A 26796-nucleotide genomic window follows, 5' to 3' on the forward strand; every position below is an offset into this window, starting at 1 on the left:
AGAATCTGTAAGACAGCATGTTTGTGGTCATGTATGTTTCCCAGTCGATGGTAGGATAATTAAAATCACCCATGAGTAAGGTGTAGGGCTGCATGGCAAGGGACTCCAGTACATCCAGGTATGAGATATGCTTTTCCTGCTTCATGGTGGGGGACCTATAGCCAGCTATTATGTGGTAGGGGGCTTTTCCTATAGTTAATTGGACATGGAGTAGCTCAAGAGAGTCATACTGTTTGACCAGTCTAGAGATGTATTTATCCTTAATTTATCCTTTGGTTCTTTCATGTTCAGTTTGTGGTCTGAACATATGGAATGCATTGTAGCCCTGCACATTCGGGGTGCCTTCTGTGCCTTTGAACCATGTCTTGTTGACTGCACAGACATCAGCATCTTCCAAAGTGAGGAGTGCTTCCAGGGAGTGCAGCTTCTTGTTTAGACTCCAAGCATTAAGCAGTAGTACCCTGAGTTTATCTATAGAGGATTTTGTTATGCTGGGAGGTTGTTTATTTTGACACTGCCTAAAAAAGGCACAATTGGGGTGGCTAATATCTTTGCCAGTATCCAAAAGCCTAGAGGAGACAGGAGCAGACCATCTATGGCAAAGCAGCGTGGCCTGTCAACCATGTCTTCCCAGACTGAAAGATATTGGAACCCTTGGACTGACACCAGAAGTTAAACTAATTGTTAAAGTCAATCATTTTTTTTTTGCTTGTATTGTGGCATCATCCTTGGAGAAGGTATAATGCTATTTAAGGCTAGGCTTATACCTGCCTGTAACACGTAATCTGAAACCTCAGTCATATCTCTATTCATACAGTCCAATGGGGTACATCTCAAGCCATTTACCCCCACATGGACTACGATGGAGTCGTACCAGTACTTGTGGGTGAGTGACTTGAGTGCTTGAGTGACTTGATGGATCCTGGCACCTGACAGGCAGCTAACTCTAACCCGCTCCTTATCCAGCCTGGTGAGGGGGGAACATCCATGTGTCTCACATTGGAGTCACCAATGACCAATACACTAGGTTTTGTAGTGTTACGCTTTATGGGTTTATTTGCTGAGATACTGGAGTGTGTGTTGTTATGTGTTGTGGTTGTTTTTTGCATTGTTCTGTGTGTAAGTGGTCTCTGTTTGGGAGGCCTCTGATATTTTAGTAAGTTACTAGGGAATACCTCCGCATATGTGGATTTATATGTTGTGTCCTTATTTAATGCGGGAAGTGTGTCTGTGCTGTGTGAGAGTCTTATCTCTAATTTCATAGTGTAATTACATGTCTCACATAAAGTATTTGTTTCAGGAGTAAGTGGTTGTCAGTATAGATGAGACAATTGATACATTGCCTGAAGATGCCCATGTCTATCAGTCTGGCTAAAGGGATGATGGGAAACTGCCCATCCATGATAGCAGGCTCTTACTGTATGTTTTATTAGGGAAGGGAATGGCTTAATTTTACAGGACTGTGCTTGTAGCGCCGAGACTACAAGAGGGACCTATAATCTATGTAGGTTAAGCTTGATCAATAAGGCAACGCTGCTCAGTGCGCAACTGAGTTGCGCATAGAGCAGCAAAAAAGCTGTGAAGTGTGTGTCTGTGTCTGTGTCTGAGCAGTATGTTTTTGTTCAACTATTAGCACTTGCATGTTGTAGTTCAGTGGTTGAACACCATAAATGAGCAGTGGAAAAAAACTGTAAATAAGATCTTTTTTGCATTTTCAATGATAGAAAATTCATTAAACCCAACTCCATCAGTGGCTGTGGGGACGGAATAGTATTTATTAAATGATATGCTAAGAATCAGGCAATCTGATTATAAGGTTTTCTGGAATCATGTCCCACTTCAGATTTATTACTGTATGGCAGGCTAATTACAAAGCATTCAGGATTATAATCAGGTCATTATATGTTCCAGTAGCGGATGCCAAGAAATTCACCTCCCAGAATGTAAACTGAATCGTGACAATCATTTCAAGAATATATAATTATATGGTTACAATTAGTGTGACCCAGTCATTATTTCTTGTGGTACATGACACTTTTCCTGCTCTATATACCGCCAGTTACAAAGAGAAAAGATGAAAAGTGTAGGAGAGCTAACCATGTTACAGCTTTGAAAGCTGCAACACTCTTACTGCTACAACACACATACATGGAGCTGTAGGTGCTCCAGTGTACTACAAAGTAAAGAGAAAAAAAAAACAAATAATGGAAGTGTAGCAGTGTGAACTGAGTTAGGTTTTGAAAGTTATAAAACACTTGCTGTTGCCTCACAGAGAGCCACAACAAGCAGCAAACATCTATGTTTATGAGGCAGCTTTAAAAGCTGTCATGTAGTTCTCATTACCATACACAGAAAAGAAATTGTAGCAGAGTGAAATATTTTACAGCTTTGGTGGCTGCACTTTGTGTTCTAGTACAACACTGCAATGTGACATCATTGAAAGATGCTTAAAAAGGCTTTTCTGAAAGGTGATTGGCAACATTGTTTTTCCACAGTTTTAGAGTAGAATCACAATGCCCCATGTAATACAATTATATAAAGATTCAACAGATTATTATAAAATAATTAAAATTACAAATACAATGGTAGAGTAGATAAAATCCATAGCGAATGAATAAAATAGATATGAATCATTCTACAGAGTCAATGGGATCAAAAACATATGACTTAATGCATCTTTAAAATTATCCAAAATGAGAGCCTCCCAAAGTCAGTATAGTGGTAGATTTCAAGGATGCAGCGCTTGATATGCAAAGGAATCCAATTCCAGATGTTTGAAGTCACATCCCTGGAACTACTATCACCTGTGTCAAAGTAGACAGCTATGGAACCAGTAGCTCTTTAAGATATGTAGGGTGAAAGTTATGTAGGGCTTAGAATGCCAACACCAAAACATTGATAGTAAGTGAAAACGTATAAGCTGTCAATTCAAAGTCCCCAGCTTTGAATAATATGGTAGTAAAACAATATACCAGTAAGAATCCTAGCTGCAGAATTCTACAGAATATTCAAGCAGTTGACACTGGTATCAGTATCGGATGTTATACTAGTCATGACAAGAAGAAACTAAGACGCATAAACATCAAAAAAGGCTTGAGGAAAACTAAAATGCTTGCTCCTGGTGATATTTTTAGATAGTAATAAGATGTCTTGGCTGCAGCTGACAGCAGGTCCTGAAATGTCATTTAGGTCATAAAGTATAGAAACAAATTCTAGGCTGTCAACAACAAATATGATAGATGGGGACAAGGAAGAAACAGCAAACACAAAGCAAGGTGTTTCAGACACAATCTACGTGGAAGAGTTTCTGAACGAGTTCTACTTCCCACATCAGTCTGGATACCAGTTAAGTAATGTGCCCCCCTCCCTCACACCAGTAACTCATACCTCCTTAGATTGCTTCAAGAAATTGTACTCTGCAAACACTCCAGCTACTGATACACCCACAGAAGTAGGACTGTTAGCTGACTGTCAGATTTCTGGACATTTCAAATAAGCTGTGCCAGCATGTTGAAAAGTTTAGTTATTTAGGCTGTAATAACTTGGGAGCAGTGCATTACAGACACAATCCCAGAGTCTAATCACTATGTTTTACATTTTTCTATACTGATTGCAACAGAGCTTTCTCATAAAGTCTCTGGAAAGATACCTGATAATGGTAAAATGTAACAATATTACCTAGATATATGTGAACTTCAAGATATGCTGTATAAAAACAGCTTAAAAAGCTAAGTCCAAAGGTTGGGTCCAAACACTTATTTATTATTTTATTTATTTATTTTACATTTGTTAACCGGGATGGTCCGACTGGATACATGTCCTTTTTCAGCGGAGGCCCGGGGAGAAAAGCTCCAACAGAGTTACATTGATAATTAGGTACAGTAAATGAGCTGAAAGAACTTAACAAAAACATAGGCTATTTACATACAAGTACAAGACTGCCATTACTATTTCTGAGATTACTATAAATGTAACATTAATAACATATTAGCAAGGACGGTAGGCAGTATAATGACATAGAGTTAGACAGGATACATATTTCTTTATCACAGTATACAAAGTAATTATCATCTTAGCTAGTTGTTTATGTTTTAGTTAATGGCACAGAGCTAGTCTGGGTTTGAGCAAGGACATAGCCAGTGTGACTTGAAGTGGAGTTTTAGACTATTTTTGAATTGACTTAGAGAAGTTGCAAGTGTGATGTTATTTGGGACAGAGTTCCATATTTTACCAGTGGTGTTGGCAAATAGCGCGTCACCACCTAGGTTGAGAGATTTAGTTGTTTGGACAAGGAGTCTGTTTGCTGAGCGAAGGCAGCTTAGATTGGAGTAGGGAGTCATTAAGTTTTTAGTGCTGGGGTATTCTCACGTTGTTTAAGGATTTTGAAGGCCTCTATGAGTTGGGACTGGTGAAGAAGGTGTGGGAATTCTATCCATCCAAGCTTTTCAGGTTAGTACAGTGGTGTGTTCTGTAGGGTAGGCCTGTAACGAACCTGGCAATGTGATTATAGCAGGATGAGAGCTTGGCCAGATCAGATTTGTTAAGGTGAGTGAGGACAGGAGAGGCATATAGTAGGGTAGAGAAAAGGTGTGAACGGGCTGTGGCTGCCCTGGCATTCAGGGTAAGGAAGGCTTTAATTCTATATAGGGTCCCAAGTTTCTTGTTGACTGACTTAATGGCTTGGTTGATATGTATATCAAATCTGGGTTTATGGTCAATGTTTACTCCTAATAGCTTTGTATAGGTGTCTGGGGAGATGATGGTCCCATTATTGGATTTTATAGTGAAGTTTTCAGTCGGAGATCTATTGGTTGGGTAGAAGAGAAGTAACTTGGTTTTGTTTGGATTTAAGATCAGGAGATGGTTTTCAAGCCAGTTTTCGACTTTGGTGAAGCTATGTTGGGTGGTAGTTAGTAGATTTGCAAGAGAGGCATTGGAACATATTATAGTCGAGTCATCTGCATATTGAATGCAGGTGGCTTCAGGGATGACTGTTTGGATGTCGTTTATGAAGACTGAAAAGAGGAGAGGTCCTAATATGGAACCTTGAGGAACTCCTATGGTATTTGGTAGTAGGCAGGAGAGCTCGTTTTGCCACATTACTGCTTGTTGTCTCCCAGTCCCAGTTTTTGGTCCTATGAGTGGGGTAAATAGTCTGATAGTGTAAGCAAGCAGATTGGAGTACAGGCTTGCACTTACAGGATTGTTAGAACCTGACCATGAATTATTGGCTGTACGTAGTATTACATACATCAGTAAAGGAGCTTTAGTTTTTAGTGACTCAGTGTTGAAACTGCCCATCTGCTCAGTGTCTGATCTGAATAAAACAAAGGTGCCTTTTCATTACTACCCATGGTTAACTCTGATCAGTAGCCCTGACTTTTAAGTAAACTAACGAAAGCTTTTGTACAATCTGTTCTTTAGTCACATAGCACTGCATTCACTCATAAGATCCCCACTTAATAAACAAAACGAAGCATGTGAGAAGATAATGTATTTTTTGTTGTTGGGAAGTCATCCTATTTACAGTGAAATATTTCCTTCTCCCAGATTCTCAGCACCATAAAAAAATCTACTGTCAATAATTAGCGGACCAGAGTTCCGCTGTGGCGACCCCTAACCAGGAAAAGGCAAAAAGCATCGCTACTAAGTTAGCAGACATTATTTTGATAACAATATCTTAGTTGTCATTCCACAGAAAGGTCTGGTTTGGGAATCAATAGGTTTAGTGCAAACAAATTGCACCTTAATTATAGAGGAGGCAAATATCTGTCAAATAAACTAATAGACTACATGAAAACTTTTTTAATAGAAGAAATTACATTCTCCTCAAAATCAGCATATAAGACAAATAATTTCTCTATGCATATTACAGCAATGCTCATAGTGCATTCCAAAATTCCAGCTTATGACATTCGCTCTTGCATTCATTGCTGCATAAACTCCTGTATGTTGTTTTTCAGGCACTTCATCCAGAAAGTCTAATTCCTTAAATCAGTTTTTCACCTCCACTGCATATTTATTTGGACTGCTGTGCAGCTTACATCAAGCTGACTTGGATGTTTTTACTTTTGTTAACTTGTTTCTAAACTTAATGAGAAGATGGTGGGGTCTAAATCATAGTCGGCTCCAGATCTTGTTTCTGCTCCACCATGTCACTTAGAATGCAAATGTTTGTTATGACCTTTAAAATTATCTTGGAAGAATTCTATTAGTCAATTTCCTGCTTCATTTTGTACTCCAAGACCAAATTTACCCCTCATTACAGTTATACTATGATGAAGGGTATATATTTTTTTGCTGCTATTTCCAGAAAGTGCTGCAGATCTTCACAAAACTGGTCGACATCCTCTTGTTCAGCAGCTGCGGTTGGGGATAAACTTGTTTCATTGTAATGTGGAATACCTTGCTTTGTTTTCTGATGGAGATCATTCTGCCATTTCTGGATTGTAACTGAGCACTGCTTTTGACACCCTTTAATTAACTATGAGAGCCACACCATTTCTTCTGCAAGAAAAAAATATTTGACGATTATTTGATGTCAAATGATGCATTATGGTCTATTTTAGATCACTGATTCTCAAGATGTCAATGTTTAATCACATCACGCTTATCTTGGTACATAGTTCATACATTTCAAGTTACAAAGATATATAATTCTTTGCAGGGTCAGATTTTTCTTTTACCTCTGAGTGCTTCAGTAGATATGTGTCCTTTTGGCTCAAGACTTTAATTTTCTAGATATACACTGGGAAACCCAGTCTGTAAATTCTAGTCCTGCTTTTGAGTTTGGTGTTATAGCACTTCTCACTAACTTTCAGTATTTTGTACAATTACAAAAAGAGGCAGAAATATTCTAGACCTCATCACATATAACATTAGTAACTCATTAAGTGGTATAAAGGCAACTTAACCTCTAAGTATGTCTGACCATATGTCTATATCCATCTTACTTCCTTAAACTAATGAAACAAAATCAAATGCTATTATTTATAAATTTTGCAAGGCTGACTTCTGACCACTGATTGGCATACTGGCCTCTCTTAAGCTCCTTTTAATTTACAGTTGGACATTCTGAAAACTAAATTCATTAACTCATTAAATTAAAACATTAGACTTAAAGTCAGTAAGAATATTAAACAGAATAATGCACATTCGTTGTACTATTAAGGGAAAAAGTGACCATGCAAGATGCATAGACTCTTTCCCATCAAATAAAAAAAAAATGTGCACTTTTTTCACCTGCTTTTACTGTATTTGTGTTTCTTCCCACTTTATTTTGCTTTTGCGTCATCTTAAAAGTACTCAATTGTATTTATTACTGCTTGGTATAACTATCATTCTAAGCCTTTTGGTTTAAGCACTTGGGCTTCATACAGGCTGCTTTACATTAAGAAGGTTTGTGGTCTACACTGTTGTGGCAGGACAGGTAGCTTACATCCTTCTAAGCTGGGAATTGCAGATTGAAGGCTCAGTGTCTGTTATTCTAAAAGTGTATTAGTTCTGGTTTAAGCACTTGGGCTTCAGGCCAGTTATTTTACATTAAGAAGATTTGTGGTCTGCACTCTTGTGGGAGGAGAGGCTGGACTCTGCCCTTCTGAGCTGGGAATTTCTGGTTAAAGGCTTATAGTGCCTGCATATTTGAACTGTTTCTTACTGAAATCGGTGCACCTTGTTTGCTGTAGCATAGACCAGATCCAGGTCTGCTGAATCTAGCTTTGTTTGCATAACTTGAGCACTAATCCAGGCCATCTTAAAAGTATTCAATTGTATTTATTACTGCTTGGTAGTAACCCGATTAAAGTGTGGCTATCATTCTAAGCCTTTTGATTTAAGCACTTGGGCTTCAGACCAGTTGTTTTACATTAAGAAGGTTTGTAGTCTGCACTGTTGTGGCAGGACAGGTAACTTACACCCTTCTAAGCTGGGAACTGCTGAATGAAGGCTCAGTGTCTGTTATTCTAAAAGTGTATTAGTTCTGGTTTAAGTACTTGGGCTTCAGGCCAGTTATTCTACATTAAGAAGGTTCATGGCCTGCACTCTTGTGGGAGGAGAGACTGGACTCTGCCCTTCTGAGCTGGGAATTTCTGGTTAAAGGCTTATAGTGCCTGCATATTTGAACTGTTTCTTATTGAAATTGGTGTGCTTTGTTTGCTGTAGCATAGACTAGATCCAGGCCTGCTGAATCTACCTTTGTTTGTATAACTTGAGCACTAATCCAGGCCTTCTTTTTTGGAGAAGGTTCCCCTGTACCCCAGTGGCAGGAGTGTGCAGTTAGAACTTGTCTGATTGAAGACTAAAGGAACAGGGCTCAGTTTTGAGATTTTTTTACTTGTTAATTTGGTAATTTGTTTAAAAGCCTTTTCTGATTACTTGTAGTCATCTAAAGCTGTTTTAAGTGTATTTTTACTGTTTTTGCTATATCTTTTAAAAAAAAATGTTTTCCTTGTTTCACACCTTTCTAAGCTAGTATAGTCCAGTTTTCAGGCTAGTGCTGAATTCAGGGCTGTGTTACAAGTTTCTGAGTTGCCCATACCTTACTTGGATAGAGGGAGGTTTCTCTGTTCATCTGTGAGAGAGGGAGCTTTGAGCAGCCATCTGTCCCTGGAGGAGTGGTTCCAGCCTAGAAGTTAGTAGTTTTTAGGCCATGTTGGGCTAATTTCTATCTCTTTCATTTCCCTGCTGTAAAAAAAAGCGTTTGCACGGTTTTGCACATCCAGGCAGCGCCAGTTAGCTAGGTCTAAATTTATCCTGGCTCCACAAGTCTACTCTTCAATTTTTCCCTTGAAAGTAGTCTAACTCTCAACCTAAGCACTTAAAAAACATCCTACAATCCAGCACTTGCTCAGTCCTAATAACAAGCACTAATATACTCCGACACTTGACTGCCCAGCAGGGCAAGGCTCATTATTCACCCCTCACCAACCAAGTGACTAAGCAGCTCAACCTACTATTCAGGCATGACCAAAGGGCAATTTCAGGTATACTCTCCAGTCCAGCTGGTGAACCTGGGTATCCTGAGGCAATGTTACAACTACCTCATGTACACAGACAACCCTCTCCTCCTACCACAAAACACTAACATATGCGAGAGATGCAATTACGCAGCCAAACTGGAGGCTAAGGTATCTCCACCCAAGACTGGAACAGGCAGTCATGAGGAGAAGGTTAACACTTGCACCACACCTCCAGCCTCACACAGACCTACTAAACCAGCACTGGCAAAAAATACACATAAATACACAAAATCATACTCGGAGGCTCTAAATAAAAACTGCAAAAGCATCACAGCCCTCCAAAGCAGACACCCACAAAACCTGCACCTCCCGTCACAAACCAGACAACACATAAAACACAAAATCAGTTTGCTGCACAATCACAGCCCTTAAGGTGAAATAACATACCTAACACACTAGTAATAGGTGACTCTATAGTCAGGCACACTGACGCCCCACTCACTAGGCTAGAAAAGGAGAAGGTTACTGTTACCTGCCTATCGGGAGCCAGAATCCATCAGATAACACAAGCACTCAGGTCGCTCCAGAACAAGTACAAATATGACTCTGTCATTGTTCATGTTGGTGTGAATAACCTGAGATGTACCTCCCTGGACTACATAAAAAGAGACATGGAAGAGCTCTCTGATCATGTAGCCCAGGCAGGTATGACTCTGACCCTGAGTAGCATCCTGCCCTCACCAAGAATGATACCGCAGTATAAAGATAAAAATGATCAATTTCAACAATTGGCTGAGCTTCTGGTGTCATTCAAAGGTAATCCAATGTCTCTCAGCCAGGGACGACATGCTCGACAAGCCTCATTTCTTCTCAAGAGATGGCTTGCACCTGTCACCCCTAGGCTTTCGAATACTGGCCAAGGGTCTTGCTGCCCCCATAGTGCCTTTTTTAGGCAAGGCTCAAAAGTCAAACCCACTTCTGTAAACAGCGCAAATAAAAAATGAGGGCTATGCTACTCAATGCCAGGAGTTTAAATCTCAAAATGCACTCGCTCAAAGCACTCCTCAGTATGGAGAACATCGACATCTGTGCAGTAACTGAAACCTGGTTTAAGGCTCCACAGAGCACCCCAGCACTACCAGGCTACAAATTATACCAAACATTTCGGCCACAGAACATGGACCAAAACACAAAAGGAGGGGGGGGTCCATATTCATCAAGGATACCTACACCTCCAGGTTAGTGGCGCAGCATGATACCTCCGAGATCATCCATGTGCAATTAACATCAGGCAAATCTTCAATGTAAATTGTGGCCTACTGCAGATCACCCTCCATGACCCAGGACCACCAATTCGCCTTTCTGAAGACACTGGAAAACATGAAGGTCCTACCGAAAACCCTAATACTGGGCGATTTCAATTACCCTACCGTTAACTGGGAAAACTACTCAAGTACAAACTCCCAGGTCCAGAGCTTCCTGGTATTTATCAACTCAAATGCCCTGGATCAGCTGGTAAACTCCTCTACCAGAGCTGAAAACATATTGGACCTGGTCATCACCAACACGGGCGACAGGTGTTCCACACCGGAGGTCAACCCGTCACTGGTTAGATCAAACCATAAACTAATCACTCTGGATGTCCACACCACACCGCCACCTCCAACCAAGGAAACCACAGTGAAAACTTTTCTATAGCAAACTTCATCTTACTTAACAGAGGTGGTAATTTTCACAGCCCCCACGCTAAAGGATAATAAAGGATAACAGTGTCCAAGATGCAGGAACCTTTACAAATGCACTCTATGAGCACCTACAAGGATGCATAGATCGTGCCATCCCTAGCAAAACCAAGACTCACTCCCCTAAGAGAAGGAAACCAGTCTGGTGGACCCCTGCCATAAACAGGCTATACTATAGAAGGAGGAAACTAGTTCAGAAAAAAAGTAAATCCCAAGAAGGAAAGACATCCCTGATCAGTATCGGTAAGAAACTAAGGTCCCTCATAAAATCCTCCAAGGCTAACTTCGAAAGAAAAATAGCCAAGGATTCAAAAGATAACCACAAAGCCTTCTTTAGCTATGTCAAGAATCTAAGTGGCAACTCACATATATGCTCTGAGCTAATGCAAAATAGCACAAAATATACTGAACCCACTAATATTGCCAACATCCTGTGAGATAGATTCAGTGCAAACTTCACCCCCCTCTCACCTCAAAAGGACCCACAACAATGACAGAAAACTGCAGTGTCCCAGAAATCACAGATGCACAGGTGAAAACAGCCCTTTCAAAAGCCAAAAGCACAGTGTCAATGGGGCCAGATGGTGTCCCAGGCTGTGTCTTGCACATACTACAGAACGAACTAACCCCCCACCTAAACACACTGTTCAACCTCAGCTTCTCCACAGGCTATGTGCCCATAGAATGGCACACAGCAACGGTTATTCCGCTCCAAAAAGGAGGAGCCACAACTAACCCTGGTAACTATCGCCCTCTGACTAGCCTGGTCTGCAAGCCTATGGAGCGCATCATCATGGAACTCATTAACAAAGACATTGGGAACCTCCAAACACTTGACCCAACCCAGTTCAGCTTTGTTAAGGGCAGATCATGCCTACTAAACCTGGTTGACTTCTTTGAGACAGTCACCAAGGCCATAGATGAGGGGAACATAGTTCACACAGCCTACCTTGACCTCGCCAAAGCTTTTGACACCATTCCCCACTCAGGAATTATAGAAAAACTCACCAGCCTGAACATAAACCCTTATGTCACAAGATGGGTTGCCAACTGGCTTACAGAAAGAGCTCACACAGTAAGAATAGTGGGCTCCAGGTCCGACTCTAAACCAGTCACAAGTAGTGTCCCACAAGGCTCGGTCCTGGGAACCCTACTGTTCGGCATATACTTCTCAGAAGTGCAGGCAAACACAGGAGGACTATGGTTAACCAAGTTCACCGATGACTGCAAACTGGGAGCCATAATTGACTCTCCAGCATGGACATTCTCCAAAAGGGCTTTACTGAGACGGACACCTGCTGTCAAAGTCATGGTCTCAAGCTAAATGTCAAAAAATGCATAGTCATTCCATTTTGGAAAAACAAAACACCCAAGAATTACCACATAGGTAGAAGCCCCCTTAATACAGAAGAGGTAATAAGAGATCTGGGGACCCAGGTAGATAGTAATCTCTCCTTTGACAATCATATTGCTAAAGTAGTTAGGAAATCCTTCTATGTAGCCCATCTAATTAGTAAAGGGTTTGCATCTAGAAATAAAGAGGTTATAGTGCCCCTCTACTCATCACTCATCAGACCCATCATAGAGTACAATGACCCATTTGGGATGTACTTCACAAGACACTTCCAACAGCTGAAAAGACCACAAAAGTACCTCACCAAGAGGATTACTGGCCTCAAACATATGTCCTATACAGCCCGACTGGAAAAACTCCAGCTGTACTCAGTGGCATATCGCTTACTCAGAGGTGATCGCTGCCTGACTTACAAAGCCATGTCCAACTCACAATTGATGAAAATGCTCCACCTAAAGAAATCCAAGTCACTACGAGCCACGCGCTCTAGTGAGGTAAACTTCGCCACAACAATAAAAAGAACATGCTGGAGGGATAGATTCCTGTCACAGAGACTCCCCATGCTTTGGAACAAAATTCCTAACTACATTAGGCAGAGCCCCTCACTAACACTCTTCAAGAGAAACCTTGACGAGTTGATGGGTAACAGAAAATACACCTCTGGGATCACTTCATTGGCTCTTCTTGACAAAGGCTCAGTTAATTAATCAATGGGGTGGCGAAAGCTGACACACTCTGGCTGGGCTTATAAATGCCCTTGGGCAGATAGCCCAGTACCTACCTATGAACCTATAAGAAAAGGCTATTAAATCTTGTAACAATCTGAAAATGTACTCAAGGAATCAAAGACCTAATCTGAAAACAAGCTTTCTGAGATGCAGAACAATAAAAAATGGTCTTTCAGTATATCAGCAGATGGTCATCATTCTCACTTTTGCAGTAGGCTTTGGCTATTTGGGTTGCATCCTGTCTAGGATACAACAATTGTCCGTTTTCACAAAGCTCTGGCTCCCGCCCACTCCTACATTCTGAGTGCTGATTGGACAGCTTATTTGTGGAAGCAAATCAGCATTCCAAGTGAAGGTTACTTCAAAAATCAGTTTCAAACTGTCTTGCAGCCTCAGGGAATAAGAGCTAAGAGGCTTCACAGATAACAGCAGCTGGCTACAGACTTCATTTCTGGCAATTAAGTCCCCATAGGTGAACCTTCCCACCTGGAAAATATTGCCTTTTTAAATATTTTTAAATATTTTTGATGTATTTTCTATTTTATTAAGAATTACGGCAATTTTATTAATATTGGAAGTTTCTTGCCAGAGACTGTTATTTTTAGAACAGGGCTTGTTATTGAATATTAGAGGCTGGTTTTGTGAGAAAAATGTACTGATTTTAATACATTTTAACTGAAATTTAAGGATTTAAAACTTAGGAATAGTTTTTATGTACTTAAAACTGGTGTTTGTCTACACTTTGTAACTTGTCTTTATTATAATTCTGCTTGAGACATTTCTCGAAGGGGTTATACCTAAGTGATATGAAGTGTATTTCAATGTGTGTGCATGCATGTGTGCGTGTGTGTGTGAGTGCGTGTGCGTGTGTGTGTGTGTGTGTGTGTGTGTGTGTGTGTGTGTGTGTGTGTGCGCATGTGTGCATGTGTGTGTGCGTGTGTGCACGTGTGTGTGCTGCTTGTGAATACTTGTCTGACTCCTTTGCTTCCAAATAACTCTTCTCAGCAGTGGTTATTAACAATCAGGCTTTTTCCTCTGCTATAGCACAGATTCGTACACCGGTCATGCTGTTCCTTTTTCCAATGTACCTAAAAAGGAAAAACAGTTGAAGCGCAAGCCCTTGCATTCAGTGTGTGGACTCAGTCAGTGCCTCAGCTTATGCTGGTTCTTTACAGCATTTACTGGTGTCTTTGAATTCCTCAGATTTAGCCTTTCCAGCCACTATGGATGGGGGGAGGGGTCAGACATGTCCTCTTTGATCCGATGTGAGCATGGGAAAACCATCCATTTTAGGTGGGAAGACACTTCTGAATGGTCCTCTCCCTGTGAATGGGGAAACAAACCTTTTGATTGGGCTGATATACCCTTCCATCTACCATGTCCCTAAAGGTTAGCCATTAATCACTGAAAGACATTATGTTAAGTTGTCTATCTCACTTTCGTTGGGATCGGAGCCGATCCTCGGCTCCAACTCTGCCATCTTCTATAGCTCGAGAGCAGTTTACTGGCTCGAGGCTACCCCTTATCCCATGATGCCTAGCGCTAGGTACCCAGATCTCATTTGCCGCTTCAGCTGCGAGGTTCGTTGTTACTGGCTCAGGCTCGTATAAGTTTTAATGAACTACTTTTTCTGCCAGATTAGGGTTTGTTCTGATAGTTTATTGTTTAAAATATAGTCGCTAACTAGTTTTGTTGTAGTTTAGTGTATTTGTAGTTTCCCCTTAGAACTTGTTTAAATTAGGGAGTTCTCCCCTCCCCCTCCCTCTATCCCTTTTGTAGGCAGCGTTTTAGTTTAAGCTTTTTCTACTTTCTGTTTCTTAGGTAGCCGTTTAAATTAGAGGCTTCCTAGTTAAAAAAAAAAATATATATATCTTTAACTGTAGTATACTGTGTGTTTGTTTTTTTGTGGTTAGTGTCTGGTTTAGTTTTTTGCTGTTCGGCCTTCCGGCCCAAAACAATTCAGTGTAGGTGTAGTGTCTTCTAGTTGGGATATGTCTAAAGAATCAAAGGTGTCTGGATTCAGGAAGTGTGACTCATGCTGTCAGAAAATGTCTCTGACAGATGGGCACACTTCTTGCGTCTATTGCTTAGGCACAGTGCACCTGCAGGACTCTTGTTCTGTATGCCATGCATTCAGCCCAAGAGTTCTGCAGGAGCACAAAAATAAGCTTATTTTGAGGGGTCTTCTTAAGCCCCAGGATTCATGGGCCAAGGCTCAGCCTGTGAAATCTCCTAAACTAACCAAATCATCAGCTCCCAGCTCGGAGCCATCATTGGCCCAAGCCTTACCTACTACTACTTCGGTTCTGGCTGGAACTGAGGAGACTGCCTCCCCGTCAGCTCCACCTGTACCTTCGGAGCCATCGCGGACCCACAAGAGGCTGAGGTCCCCTTCTCTAGAGTCTATACATTCGACTCCTCGGTCTCCCCTGTTGCTGAGTGACCGCAGTCATAGATCCTCCCACTCTTCTCAGTCCTCTAGGCTCTCGGATCATGACGTGGAGAGAGTGGTCAGTAGGTTGGTGAAGTCACAGGCACTGGCCAAAATGTTGTCCAGCCCTCCTCAACAGGTGTCATCTCCGTCCGCTTCCATCGATGTTCCTCCTCCGACTCCATTGAGCTCAGAGCCAGAGTTTGTTGGGGTTCGAATCGTGGAACCGTTGGCACCGATAACGATTTCTCCTTTGGTTCTGTCATTGGCCCTGATCCCCTCGATGGTGCTGTCCATCGAGGGATCTGGGTGCTGAGACTCCCTCATCGGCTCCGAGGGGGAGATTGGCATAGGACCCTTGTCCAACCCCATTCTCCCTCTCGGAGCATCGGCGCAGGTGAGTTCGGCTCCTACATCGGCCTCGGAGCCATCTCCCTCAGTGCGGAGGAGGATTCCAGTTTCCTCAGAACCAGAGCCTTCTCTGCATTGTGACAAGGACACCTTCGATGTCATGAGGAGTGTACTGGCCTCTGAGTCAGCTCCACTTTCGACCTCACTGGCTCTGTCCACTGTAGTGTCTGCTTCAACCTCTGCCCCTCCTCTAGACCCCAAGCATGGGGAATCGGCACTCCAGAGTACCCCATTGTGTGTTTCCTCTTCTTCCGAGGCCTCCCCTGATCACTCAGAGGAGCCCCCTTGGAAGAAGAAGTGCAAGAGGAAGCACATTGACTCCCCCGAGTCTGTCACTTCGGATACGGATTTGGATTAATCGGAAGGGTCCCCAAGATCCCCCTTTGAAGATGTTTCCTTTTCGGACATCCTAGAAATGTTTAAGCAGTTGGGGAACTGGAATGCCCTAGCCGCTAACGAGGATGAATCTGTATTCCTGGATGCGTTCGGTTCCCGACCTTCCACCTCCTGGGTGCCTCTGCCTTTCGATCCACTAATGTCAGTGGTGGTTTGAAGTGCTTGGTCAGCCCCGGATATGGTGGAACCAACCTCGAGGAGACCCAACAAGTTTATCACTGCACCCCCTGATAAACAGTTCCTTACTAAGGGTGTTCCCGTAGATGCCATGGTGGTAGCAGCAGCCACTAAAAAGGAGTTAGCGGAAACTTCTTCCTCGGTCCATCCTCCTAACAAGGAGCCTAGGGCCATGGATAGATATGGGAAGTGAATGTTTGCTTCAGTGACCTTTTCCATGAGGTCGCTGAATTACTTATGTCATTTTACCAGGCTTCAGAGGGATCTCCTGAAAGAGCTCGGAGATTCCCTCCAGGATCCATCAGCTGAAGGGGCTCAAGCTAAAGTGGCCTCTCAGCTGGTGACCCTTAATTCGGTAGTTAATTCCTCCATGAGGCTCATTTGCTATGCAGTCGATGGTGCGAGTAGAGCTGCAGGTACAGGCGTGGCCCTCAGGAGACACGCATGGATGCGGCTGTGTAATTTTGCAGAACCCTTTAGAACATCATTCACCAACACTCCCTTTGATGGTTCCTTTCTTTTTGGACCACAGGTGAAAGACACTCTGACTAGGTGTGAACAGGAAGGCAAGACTCTCTCTGCCATGGGAGTCCATTTTTCCACTCCTTCCAGACCATATCCCAAGGGTCAGAAGAGTGGTAAAATGTGGTTTCGGAAATCCCAGGGAGCCTCACCTGACACATGTAGTGATTTTTCCTACAGGGGCAGAGGAGGAAACAACAACAACAGATGCTGCCCTCGGGGCAGAGGGGTCCACAGAACCAGGGCAGCAGAGAATCCTTCTCTGACAAGCCCTTCCAGCATCCCTGAAGGGTTGCCCAGCTGCCCACCTCTGGATGCAGTCGGGGGAAGACTTTCACTGTACCAAAAAGTCTGGCAAAACCTAACACAAGACAAATGGGTACACTCAATCATATCCGGAGGCTACATAATTCCCTTCTTTCAACCCCCCTTACCATCAAGCAAATCTCTTCCAGATGTTCCACCCAATCTGAGGGCCCAAGCAGTCATAGAAGTTTCAAGACTGCTAAAAAAAAAAAGAGTCATCCAGGAAGTCCCGGCAGACTAACACAGATCCGGAACTTACTCAAGGTTCTTTTTGGTACCAAAAAAGACAGGGGACTGGAGACCAATATTGGATCTCAGCAGACTAAATAAGACTCTTCAAAGAACAAGGTTTCAGATGGTCACGCTACAGTCCATTCTACCATTTTTAGGTCAGGACAATTGGATGTGCTTAATAAATCTTCAGGATGCGTACTATCACATCAAAATGGACAGGCGCTCCAGGAGATTCCTTCACTTCCGGCTGGGAGCCAGTCATTACTAGTTCAGAGCTCTGCACTTTGGTCTCACCTCAGCCCCCAGGGTGTTCACCAAATGTATGGCAGTAGTTACAGCACACCTGAGGCGTCAAAAATTCAAGGTGTTTCCATATCTAGATGACTGGCTCCTTACTGCTACTACCAGGCATCAACTCCTTCAAGCCAGGGACTATACAATCACAATTTGTGCCCAGCTAGGCATTACTATAAATTTCAAAAAATCTGCCTTATTGCCCTGTCGATCTATTACCTATATAGGAGCTGATTTAGATACAAGAAGTATGTCCGCAAGGCTACCGCCAGACAGCGTGGCCACAATTCGGCAGCAAGTTCATATCCTCATGCAATGCAAAATGGTACAAGTCAAGTTGGTCCTTCAAACTCTGGGTTCTATGGCAGTGGCAATTCTTCTGATACCTCTGGCCCATTTTCACATGAGAATCCTTCAGTGGCTTCTCTTCACACAGTGGTCCTTTCAACAGCTCCCCGTGTCTCAAGATCATGATTATAGAAACATGCAAAAGGCACCTTTCCTGGTGGATGGTCTCCCCACTAGTGTCTCAGGGCAGACCATTCATCCAGCCTCCTCTGGTTGCCACAGTGACCACGGATGCCTCACTGATAGGGTGGGGGGGCATTATCAGGGCAGGACAGTCCATGGCACTTGGCAGCCTCACGAGTACCATCTGCACATAAATGTCTTCGAGATCAGAGCCATGCTCCTAGCATTGCAAGTCCTTCAGGACTCTCTCCCTTCCAGGACCATAGCAATTCAAATGGATAACATGTCAGCAGTGTGGTACATCAACAAGCAGGGCGGAACCAGGTCCTACCCCCTATGTTGAGAAGCACTCAGACTCTGGCAGTGGGCGATTTCCTCCCAACGATTTCTGATTGCGACAAACATCCCTGGGAAGTTCAAAGTCATAGTGGACAGGCTCAGTAGAGCTATTCTCATGCCTCATGAGTGGTCTCTGAATCAGGTAGTTGTGGATCTGATCTTCCGCAAATGGGGACAGCCTTGCTGCGATCTGTTTGCCACCCCCTTCAACAGCAAATGCAGCAACTACTTCTCCCTTTTACTGCTTCCCGGTCACCCTCCCAGAGACGCTCTAGTCCAGGATTGGCCTCAGGGACTTCTTTATGCCTACCCAGCGTTCCCTCTTATACCCAAACTTATACAGAAAGCTATTCCATTGGGTTGCAAAATTATCCTCATTGCCCCCTACTAGCCTCGACAATTATGGTTTCCGTTCCTCCACCATTACCTCCTCGAGCAGCCCTGGACTCTGGATCCTATTCTAGACCTGCTGATTCATCAATCAGGAGAGCTGCATCAATCCCTCCAAACACTCCAGCTCACAGCTTGGTTGATCCAATTCCAACCCTAGCCAGGCTTCCCAGCATCTCCCCGGCTGTGCATGAGATTATTGTCTCCTCTCACAAATCCGCTACTAGGAAGACTTATGCTAGCAAATGGAAATGTTTCTCTTGTTGGGCAGAGGCTAGTAACATAGATCCCTTTTCAGCCCCAGTTCATGAAATCTTGGAGTTTAACAGAGCTTTTTCATTTTGGGTCCGCTTCTGCCACAATCAGGGTTCAACTAGCGGCCATCTCTAGCTTTCATGTTGGGTTTTCTAATCTAAACATTATGTCTCATAAGCTGTGTAAGGCCTGCCTCAGAGGGACGACTCTCCTTAGGCCCCCAGTGAGAGATCCCCCTCCTCCTTGGGACCTTAATTTGGTACTAACCTCCTTGATTATGCCCCCTTTTGAACCGGCAGCATCCTGCTCCATTAAGTTTCTATCCACGAAAACTCCCTTTCTGGTAGCTATTACCTCAGCCAGATGTGTCTCGGAACTTCAGGCACTAAGTGTTCGTCCTCCGTACTTAGTTTTTGATAAGGACAGGGTAGCTCTGAGAACTAATCCCTCCTTCCTTCCAAAAGTCTGCTCAGAAAATAATCTAAACCAAACTATAGACCTTCCTGTGTTTTTCCCTAACCACACCAACAAGGCAGAATGCTAATTACACCTTTTGGATGTTCATAGTCAAATGCGTTTTTACCTGCATAGAACAAAGGACATAAGAAAGTCGAGCCAACTTTACCTTTCCTATGCTAGGGGCAAACAGGGTCTTCCAGTTTCCAAAGTGACCCTATCCAGGTGGTTGTCTCACATTATTACCTTCATCTATCAACTAAGAAACAAAGAGTTGTCTACTAAACCGAAAGGTCATTCTACTAGGGCTTTGGCCACCTCTGTAGCCTTCCAGTCTAGGTTTCCCATGGACTTTATCTGTGCCGCTGCCATGTGGGCAACTCGTCATACCTTCATTTCTCATTACAAGTTAGACATGGTCTCCAGGAGTAGAGCTAACTTTGGTTCCACTGTGCTGAAGAGTCTGTTCCAATGAGTCGCCCAGGATCGTAGGTGCTAGGGACGCTGTCCCAACAAGCAAGAAACGAAGGCGAGATAGACAACTTAACATAAAGAAGTTATGTACCTACCATAACGTTCCATGTTAGTTGTCTTCATCTCGCCTTCTTTCTTGCGTCCCACCCTCTCCATCCCCCTGTCCTATTGGACCGAGAGGAGTTCAAGTTTCACTGGCTGAGTGTTCTCTGGTTTGTTTCCTCTACTGACTTAGAGATTATAACAGGTAGGTTTAACCCTCTGTTTAGAGGGGTTTCATTCCATAGCTATGACTGGGGTTAGCTATTTCAAATGAGATCTGGGTACCTAGTGCTAGGCATCATGGGATAAGGGGTAGCCTCGAGCCAGTAAACAGCTCTCGAGCTATAGAAAATGGCCAAGTCAGAGCCGAGGATCGGCTCCGATCCCAACAAGCAAGAAAGAAGGCAAAATGAAGACAACTAACATGGAACATTATGGGAGGTACATAACTTCTTTTTCTTTGTTCATAAAGATAGTTTTCTTACCTTGACTAGGAGTTTATAACAAGCTTTCTATCTTGAAGAATAGAAATCAGAGGAGATATTATGATGTGCTACAAGTGAATTTACATCATGCTATGCCCTTTCCTTCTATAATGCTAGCCTTGGAGGATGTGTTAAATGTTGCTTGCAATAACCCTGATCCTCAGCCTTCATCCCTTCCCAAAAAAAGGGAAAAAAAGGCATAACACATATTAATACCAACCCTCTACTCCTACAGATAAGTAGGTAAGGTATTCTACAGATTTCATAAAAGAATTTCATTCATCTGGTATACTCTGTCAGGTGTTGACAGATTGTGGGATTGTTCAGCTACACTTCCTTCAGGAGGCAGGTCCTGTCTGAATCCTGCAATTTCACCTATCTCAGGTGACTAAACATGCTTTGAAGAGCATGTACATTTATACAGGTACTATGTTAAGGTCCACTACTACTGCTAATGTTTTAAGAAGGTATACCTGGGTAGGTACTGAAATGTTCCATCGTGGTAAATTCTGAGATTTACACTCTAATGCAGCCAGGGAAGTTTTGTTTGTCTCTGCTGCTTCTTAGGTTATCAAACAGTCTGATGACAGAGGGAAATTAATTCAGGGAGTTAGTACGATTTTTCATCCCCAGATTGAAAAGCTTACAGCTCTTCTGCTTTTTTTTCTTAAAAAAAAAAAAAAAAAAAAAAAAAAAGAGGGAACATAATTATTCCCTGCCATCTGCTGGCAAACCTGGCATCCTTTCAGAAAAAAGGGTAGACTACTTTTCAGTATGACTGTATTGGCATTTCTCAGCCCCCCTCCCCCTTCTGATTTTCTTCATTTCTAAGTCTGCCCCATAGACTGACTCCCGACCTTTTCCTTTGGCAGCAGATTGTTCCAGAACCTTGGGTACTAATGCTGGTGCTGGAGGGTTACAGCTGGCATTGGATACACATACCTCCTTTCAGGGGACTTACTTCTTACCTGTTCAGGTTCTTCACATACTTACTCTTGGACTCATACTACCAAGGGGAGGAAGGCTTTCACTCTAGAAAGTTTCTGGTTTCAAAGAACAAGCTTTCCTGGAGATTTCTTCAAGATCTTTATTTTCTCAACTGGTTTGTGACAGTATCAACATTCAAAATGTTGACCCTTCAGGGTCTGTTACTAGTCATTCCTCTACCAAGTTTTTTTGTAAAGTTATATCAAAAAGATACTTTGCATCACATTTATTTTCTTATTTTGGATGATTTATTGATCCTTTCATGTTCTTTTGCTAGATGTCAGGGGTTCTTAATATGGATTTCTTCACCCCTTACCATTATGGGCTTCCAGATAAATGTTTGGAAATCTTGCTTGACTCTATTGCATAAGACTATGGTTTTAGACTGATTTCTAGATATGGCTCTTGTATTTGTATCTGGAAACGTTTCTGTTCTTCTCTAATCGGTCTGAGACTTCAGCCAGAGAATATCTCAGGATTCTAGGGTTCATGGCTTCTATGAGTCTCATGATTCCTTTTGCCAGGTTATACATAAGAAAAATGCAAAGTTTAAAAAAGAATGTGGACTCAACATATTTATCCTTTGGGATTTTCATATTCCATTTTTGGGCTTTATTAAGAAGTACCTATATTGGTGGAGGCAATACGTTGACTCAGTTTTTGCTTAGAGAGCATTAGGGGTAAAGTTGTGAGGCCTGCATGATAATTCAGACAGACCAAAGCACATGTCTTCATAAGCATTGCAGGTGATTACAGACAAAACCACAGTGATATGGTAATGGCAGACAAGATGAGCAGAACTGACTTGTTGTATCCTGGGCTGGGTGCAACCCAAACAGTGAAGAATTTGAACATCTACTGTCATGGTAAGTACAATGTACACAACTGCACTTTATCTTGAACTATTTCTGCTGTTGCTTTAATCCTTATGATAGATTTGTTAGTGATGTAATTACTTGTATCTGAAGTCCTGGATGTGTTAGTGATGTAATTACTTGTATCTGAAGTCCTGGATGTGTTAGTGATGTAATTACTTGTATCTGAAGTTCTGGACATGTTAGTGATGTAATTACTTGTATCTGAAGTCCTGGATGTGTTAGTGATGTAATTACTTGTATCTGAAGTCCTGGATGTGTTAGTGATGTAATTACTTGCATCTGAAGTCCTGGACATGTTAGTGATGTAATTACTTGTATCTGAAGTCCTGGATGTGTTAGTGATGTAATTACTTGTATCTGAAGTCCTGGATGCGTTAGTGATGTAATTACTCATATCTGAAGTTCTGGACATGTTAGTGATGTAATTACTTGTATCTGAAGTGCTGGATGTGTTAGTGATGTAATTACTCATATCTGAAGTTCTGGACATGTTAGTGATGTAATTACTTGTATCTGAAGTCCTGGATGTATTAGTGATGTAATTACTTGTATCTGAAGTCCTGGATGTGTTAGTGATGTAATTACTTGTATCTGAAGTCCTGGATGTGTTAGTGATGTAATTACTTGTATCTGAAGTTCTGGATGTGTTAGTGATGTAATTACTTGTATCTGAAGTCCTGGATGTGTTAGTGATGTAATTACTTGTATCTGAAGTCCTGGATGTGTTAGTGATGTAATTACTTGTATCTGAAGTCCTGGACATGTTAGTGATGTAATTGCTCATATCTGAAGTTCTGGACATGTTAGTGATGTAATTACTTGTATCTGAAGTTCTGGACATGTTAGTGATGTAATTACTTGTATCTGAAGTTCTGGATGTGTTAGTGATGTAATTACTCATATCTGAAGTCCTGGATGTGTTAGTGATGTAATTACTTGTATCTGAAGTCCTGGATGTGTTAGTGATGTAATTACTCATATCTGAAGTTCTGGACATGTTAGTGATGTAATTACTTGTATCTGAAGTCCTGGATGTGTTAGTGATGTAATTACTTGTATCTGAAGTTCTGGACATGTTAGTGATGTAATTACTTGTATCTGAAGTTCTGGACATGTTAGTGATGTAATTACTTGTATCTGAAGTCCTGGATGTGTTAGTGATGTAATTACTCATATCTGAAGTTCTGGACATGTTAGTGATGTAATTACTTGTATCTGAAGTTCTGGATGTGTTAGTGATGTAATTACTCATATCTGAAGTCCTGGATGTGTTAGTGATGTAATTACTCATATCTGAAGTTCTGGACATGTTAGTGATGTAATTACTTGTATCTGAAGTCCTGGATGTGTTAGTGATGTAATTACTCATATCTGAAGTTCTGGACATGTTAGTGATGTAATTACTTGTATCTGAAGTTCTGGACATGTTAGTGATGTAATTACTTGTATCTGAAGTCCTGGATGTGTTAGTGATGTAATTACTCATATCTGAAGTTCTGGACATGTTAGTGATGTAATTACTTGTATCTGAAGTTCTGGATGTGTTAGTGATGTAATTACTCATATCTGAAGTCCTGGATGTGTTAGTGATGTAATTACTCATATTTGAAGTTCTGGACATGTTAGTGATGTAATTACTTGTATCTGAAGTCCTGGATGTGTTAGTGATGTAATTACTTGTATCTGAAGTCCTGGATGTGTTAGTGATGTAATTACTTGTATCTGAAGTCCTGGATGTGTTAGTGATGTAATTACTTGTATCTGAAGTCCTGGATGTGTTAGTGATGTAATTACTCATATCTGAAGTTCTGGACATGTTAGTGATGTAATTACTTGTATCTGAAGTTCTGGACATGTTAGTGATGTAATTACTTGTATCTGAAGTTCTGGACATGTTAGTGATGTAATTACTTGTATCTGAAGTTCTGGACATGTTAGTGATGTAATTACTTGTATCTGAAGTCCTGGATGTGTTAGTGATGTAATTACTCATATCTGAAGTTCTGGACATGTTAGTGATGTAATTACTTGTATCTGAAGTTCTGGACATGTTAGTGATGTAATTACTTGTATCTGAAGTTCTGGATGTGTTAGTGATGTAATTACTTGTATCTGAAGTCCTGGATGTATTAGTGATGTAATTACTTGTATCTGAAGTCCTGGATGTGTTAGTGATGTAATTACTTGTATCTGAAGTCCTGGATGTGTTAGTGATGTAATTACTTGTATCTGAAGTCCTGGATGTGTTAGTGATGTAATTACTTGTATCTGAAGTTCTGGACATGTTAGTGATGTAATTACTTGTATCTGAAGTCCTGGATGTGTTAGTGATGTAATTACTCATATCTGAAGTCCTGGATGTGTTAGTGATGTAATTTCTCATATCTGAAGTTCTGGACATGTTAGTGATGTAATTACTTGTATCTGAAGTCCTGGATGTGTTAGTGATGTAATTACTCATATCTGAAGTTCTGGACATGTTAGTGATGTAATTACTTATATCTGAAGTCCTGGATGTGTTAGTGATGTAATTACTTGTATCTGAAGTTCTGGACATGTTAGTGATGTAATTACTTGTATCTGAAGTCCTGGATGTGTTAGTGATGTAATTACTCATATCTGAAGTCCTGGATGTGTTAGTGATGTAATTACTTGTATCTGAAGTCCTGGATGTGTTAGTGATATAATGTCTCATATCTGAAGTTCTGCATGGGTTAGTGATGCAATTACTCATATTTATTACTCACATCTGAAGATCTAGATTGCTTAATGATGTAATTACTCACATCTGAAGCTCTATGTGACATAGTGATGTAATTACTCACATCTGAAGTACTGTGTGGCTTAGTAATATAATTACTCACATCTGAAGCTCTGGATGGCTTAGTTATATAATTACTTACTTCTGATGTTCTGGATGGGTTAGGATGTAATTACTCACATATGAAGCTGTGGATGGATTAGTGATGCAATTGCTCACATCTGAAGTTCGGGGTGGCTAGTGATATTACTCATATCTGAAATTTGGGATGGTTAATGAAATAATTACTCATGTCTGAAGTTCTAGATGGGTTAGTGATGTAATTACTCACATCTGAAGGTCTGCATGTGTTAATGCAATTACTCATGTATGACGTTCTGGATGTGTTAGTAATAGGATTACTCACATCAAAAGTTCTGGATGGGTTAGTGATGTAATTACACATGCCTGTAGTTCTAGATGGGTTAGTGATGTAAATAGGAATATCTGAAGTTCTGGATATGTTGGTGGTGTAATTACTCATGTCTGAACTTATAGATGGGTTAGTGATGTAAATAGGAATATCTGAAGTTCTGGATGTGTTGGTGGTGTAATTACTCATGTGTGAAGTTCTAGATGGGTTAGTGATGTAAATAGGAATATCTGAAGTTCTGGATGTGTTGGTGTAATTACTCATGTCTGAAGTTATAGATGGGTTACTGATGTAAATAGGAATATCTGAAGTTCTGGATGTGTTGGTGGTGTAATTACTCATGTGTGAAGTTCTAGATGGAGTAGTGATGTAAATAGGAATATCTGAAGTTCTGGATGTGTTAGTGGTGTAATTACTCATGTGTGAAGTTCTAGATGGGTTAGTGATGTAAATAGGAATATCTGAAGTTCTGGATGTGTTGGTGGTGTAATTACTCATGTCTGAAGTTATAGATGGGTTAGTGATGTAAATAGGAATATCTGAAGTTCTGGATGTGTTAGTGGTATAATTACTCATGTGTGAAGTTCTAGATGGGGTAGTGATGTAAATAGGAATAGCTGAAGTTCTGGATGTGTTAGTGGTGTAATTACTCATGTGTGAAGTTCTAGATGGGGTAGTGATGTAAATAGGAATATCTGAAGTTCTGGATGTGTTAGTGGTATAATTACTCATATCTGAAGTTCTAGATGGGGTAGTGATGTAAATAGGAATATCTGAAGTTCTGGATGTGTTAGTGGTGTAATTACTCATATCTGAAGTTCTAGATGGGGTAGTGATGTAAACAGGAATATTTGAAGTTCTGGATGTGTTAGTGGTATAATTACTCATGCCTGACGTTCTGACTAGATTAGTGCTGTAAATTACTCACATATGAAGTTCTGCATGGGTTAGTGAGGTAATTAATCATATCTGATGTTCTGTATGTATATTGATACTGGAATTAGATCTCTGTGAAAATGTTAATTTAACTGAATCGTGCTTCCTGGAATAACTTGGTATGGTATAGAAATTCTTCCAAAAAGTAAATATGCTTGTAGTTTTAGCCCAGACCAGTAACCAGTAATGTAATCTCTGTAAGAAATATTTCATTACCCCTTTACACTAGTTATTTAACTCTTTACTAGAGACAGATATAGTACCTGATTACTGGAAAACTTCTTTCATCATTCCAGTTTTCAAAGGTAATACTACAGAATTTCTTCAGAATTACAGGCCCATAGACCTTACATAATGA

At 41.3% G+C, this 26796-nt stretch overlaps 1 protein-coding gene across 1 annotated transcript in view; it reads right to left on the minus strand.

The window, feature by feature from the left end:
• LOC122817314 (dentin sialophosphoprotein-like) overlaps nt 1–25024 on the minus strand; it is a 37840-nt gene extending 12816 nt beyond the window's left edge. The window contains exon 1 of the mRNA XM_044090536.1: nt 22408–25024. Within this exon, the coding sequence (XP_043946471.1) occupies nt 22408–25024 (2617 nt within the window). The remainder of the gene's footprint in view (nt 1–22407) is intronic.
• Nucleotides 25025–26796: the final 1772 nt, after the last annotated feature.

This window comes from Protopterus annectens, chromosome 12.part0 (genome assembly GCF_019279795.1).
Source record: "Protopterus annectens isolate FY-2018-M chromosome 12.part0, PAN1.0, whole genome shotgun sequence".
Classification (NCBI taxonomy): Eukaryota; Metazoa; Chordata; order Ceratodontiformes; family Protopteridae; genus Protopterus; species Protopterus annectens.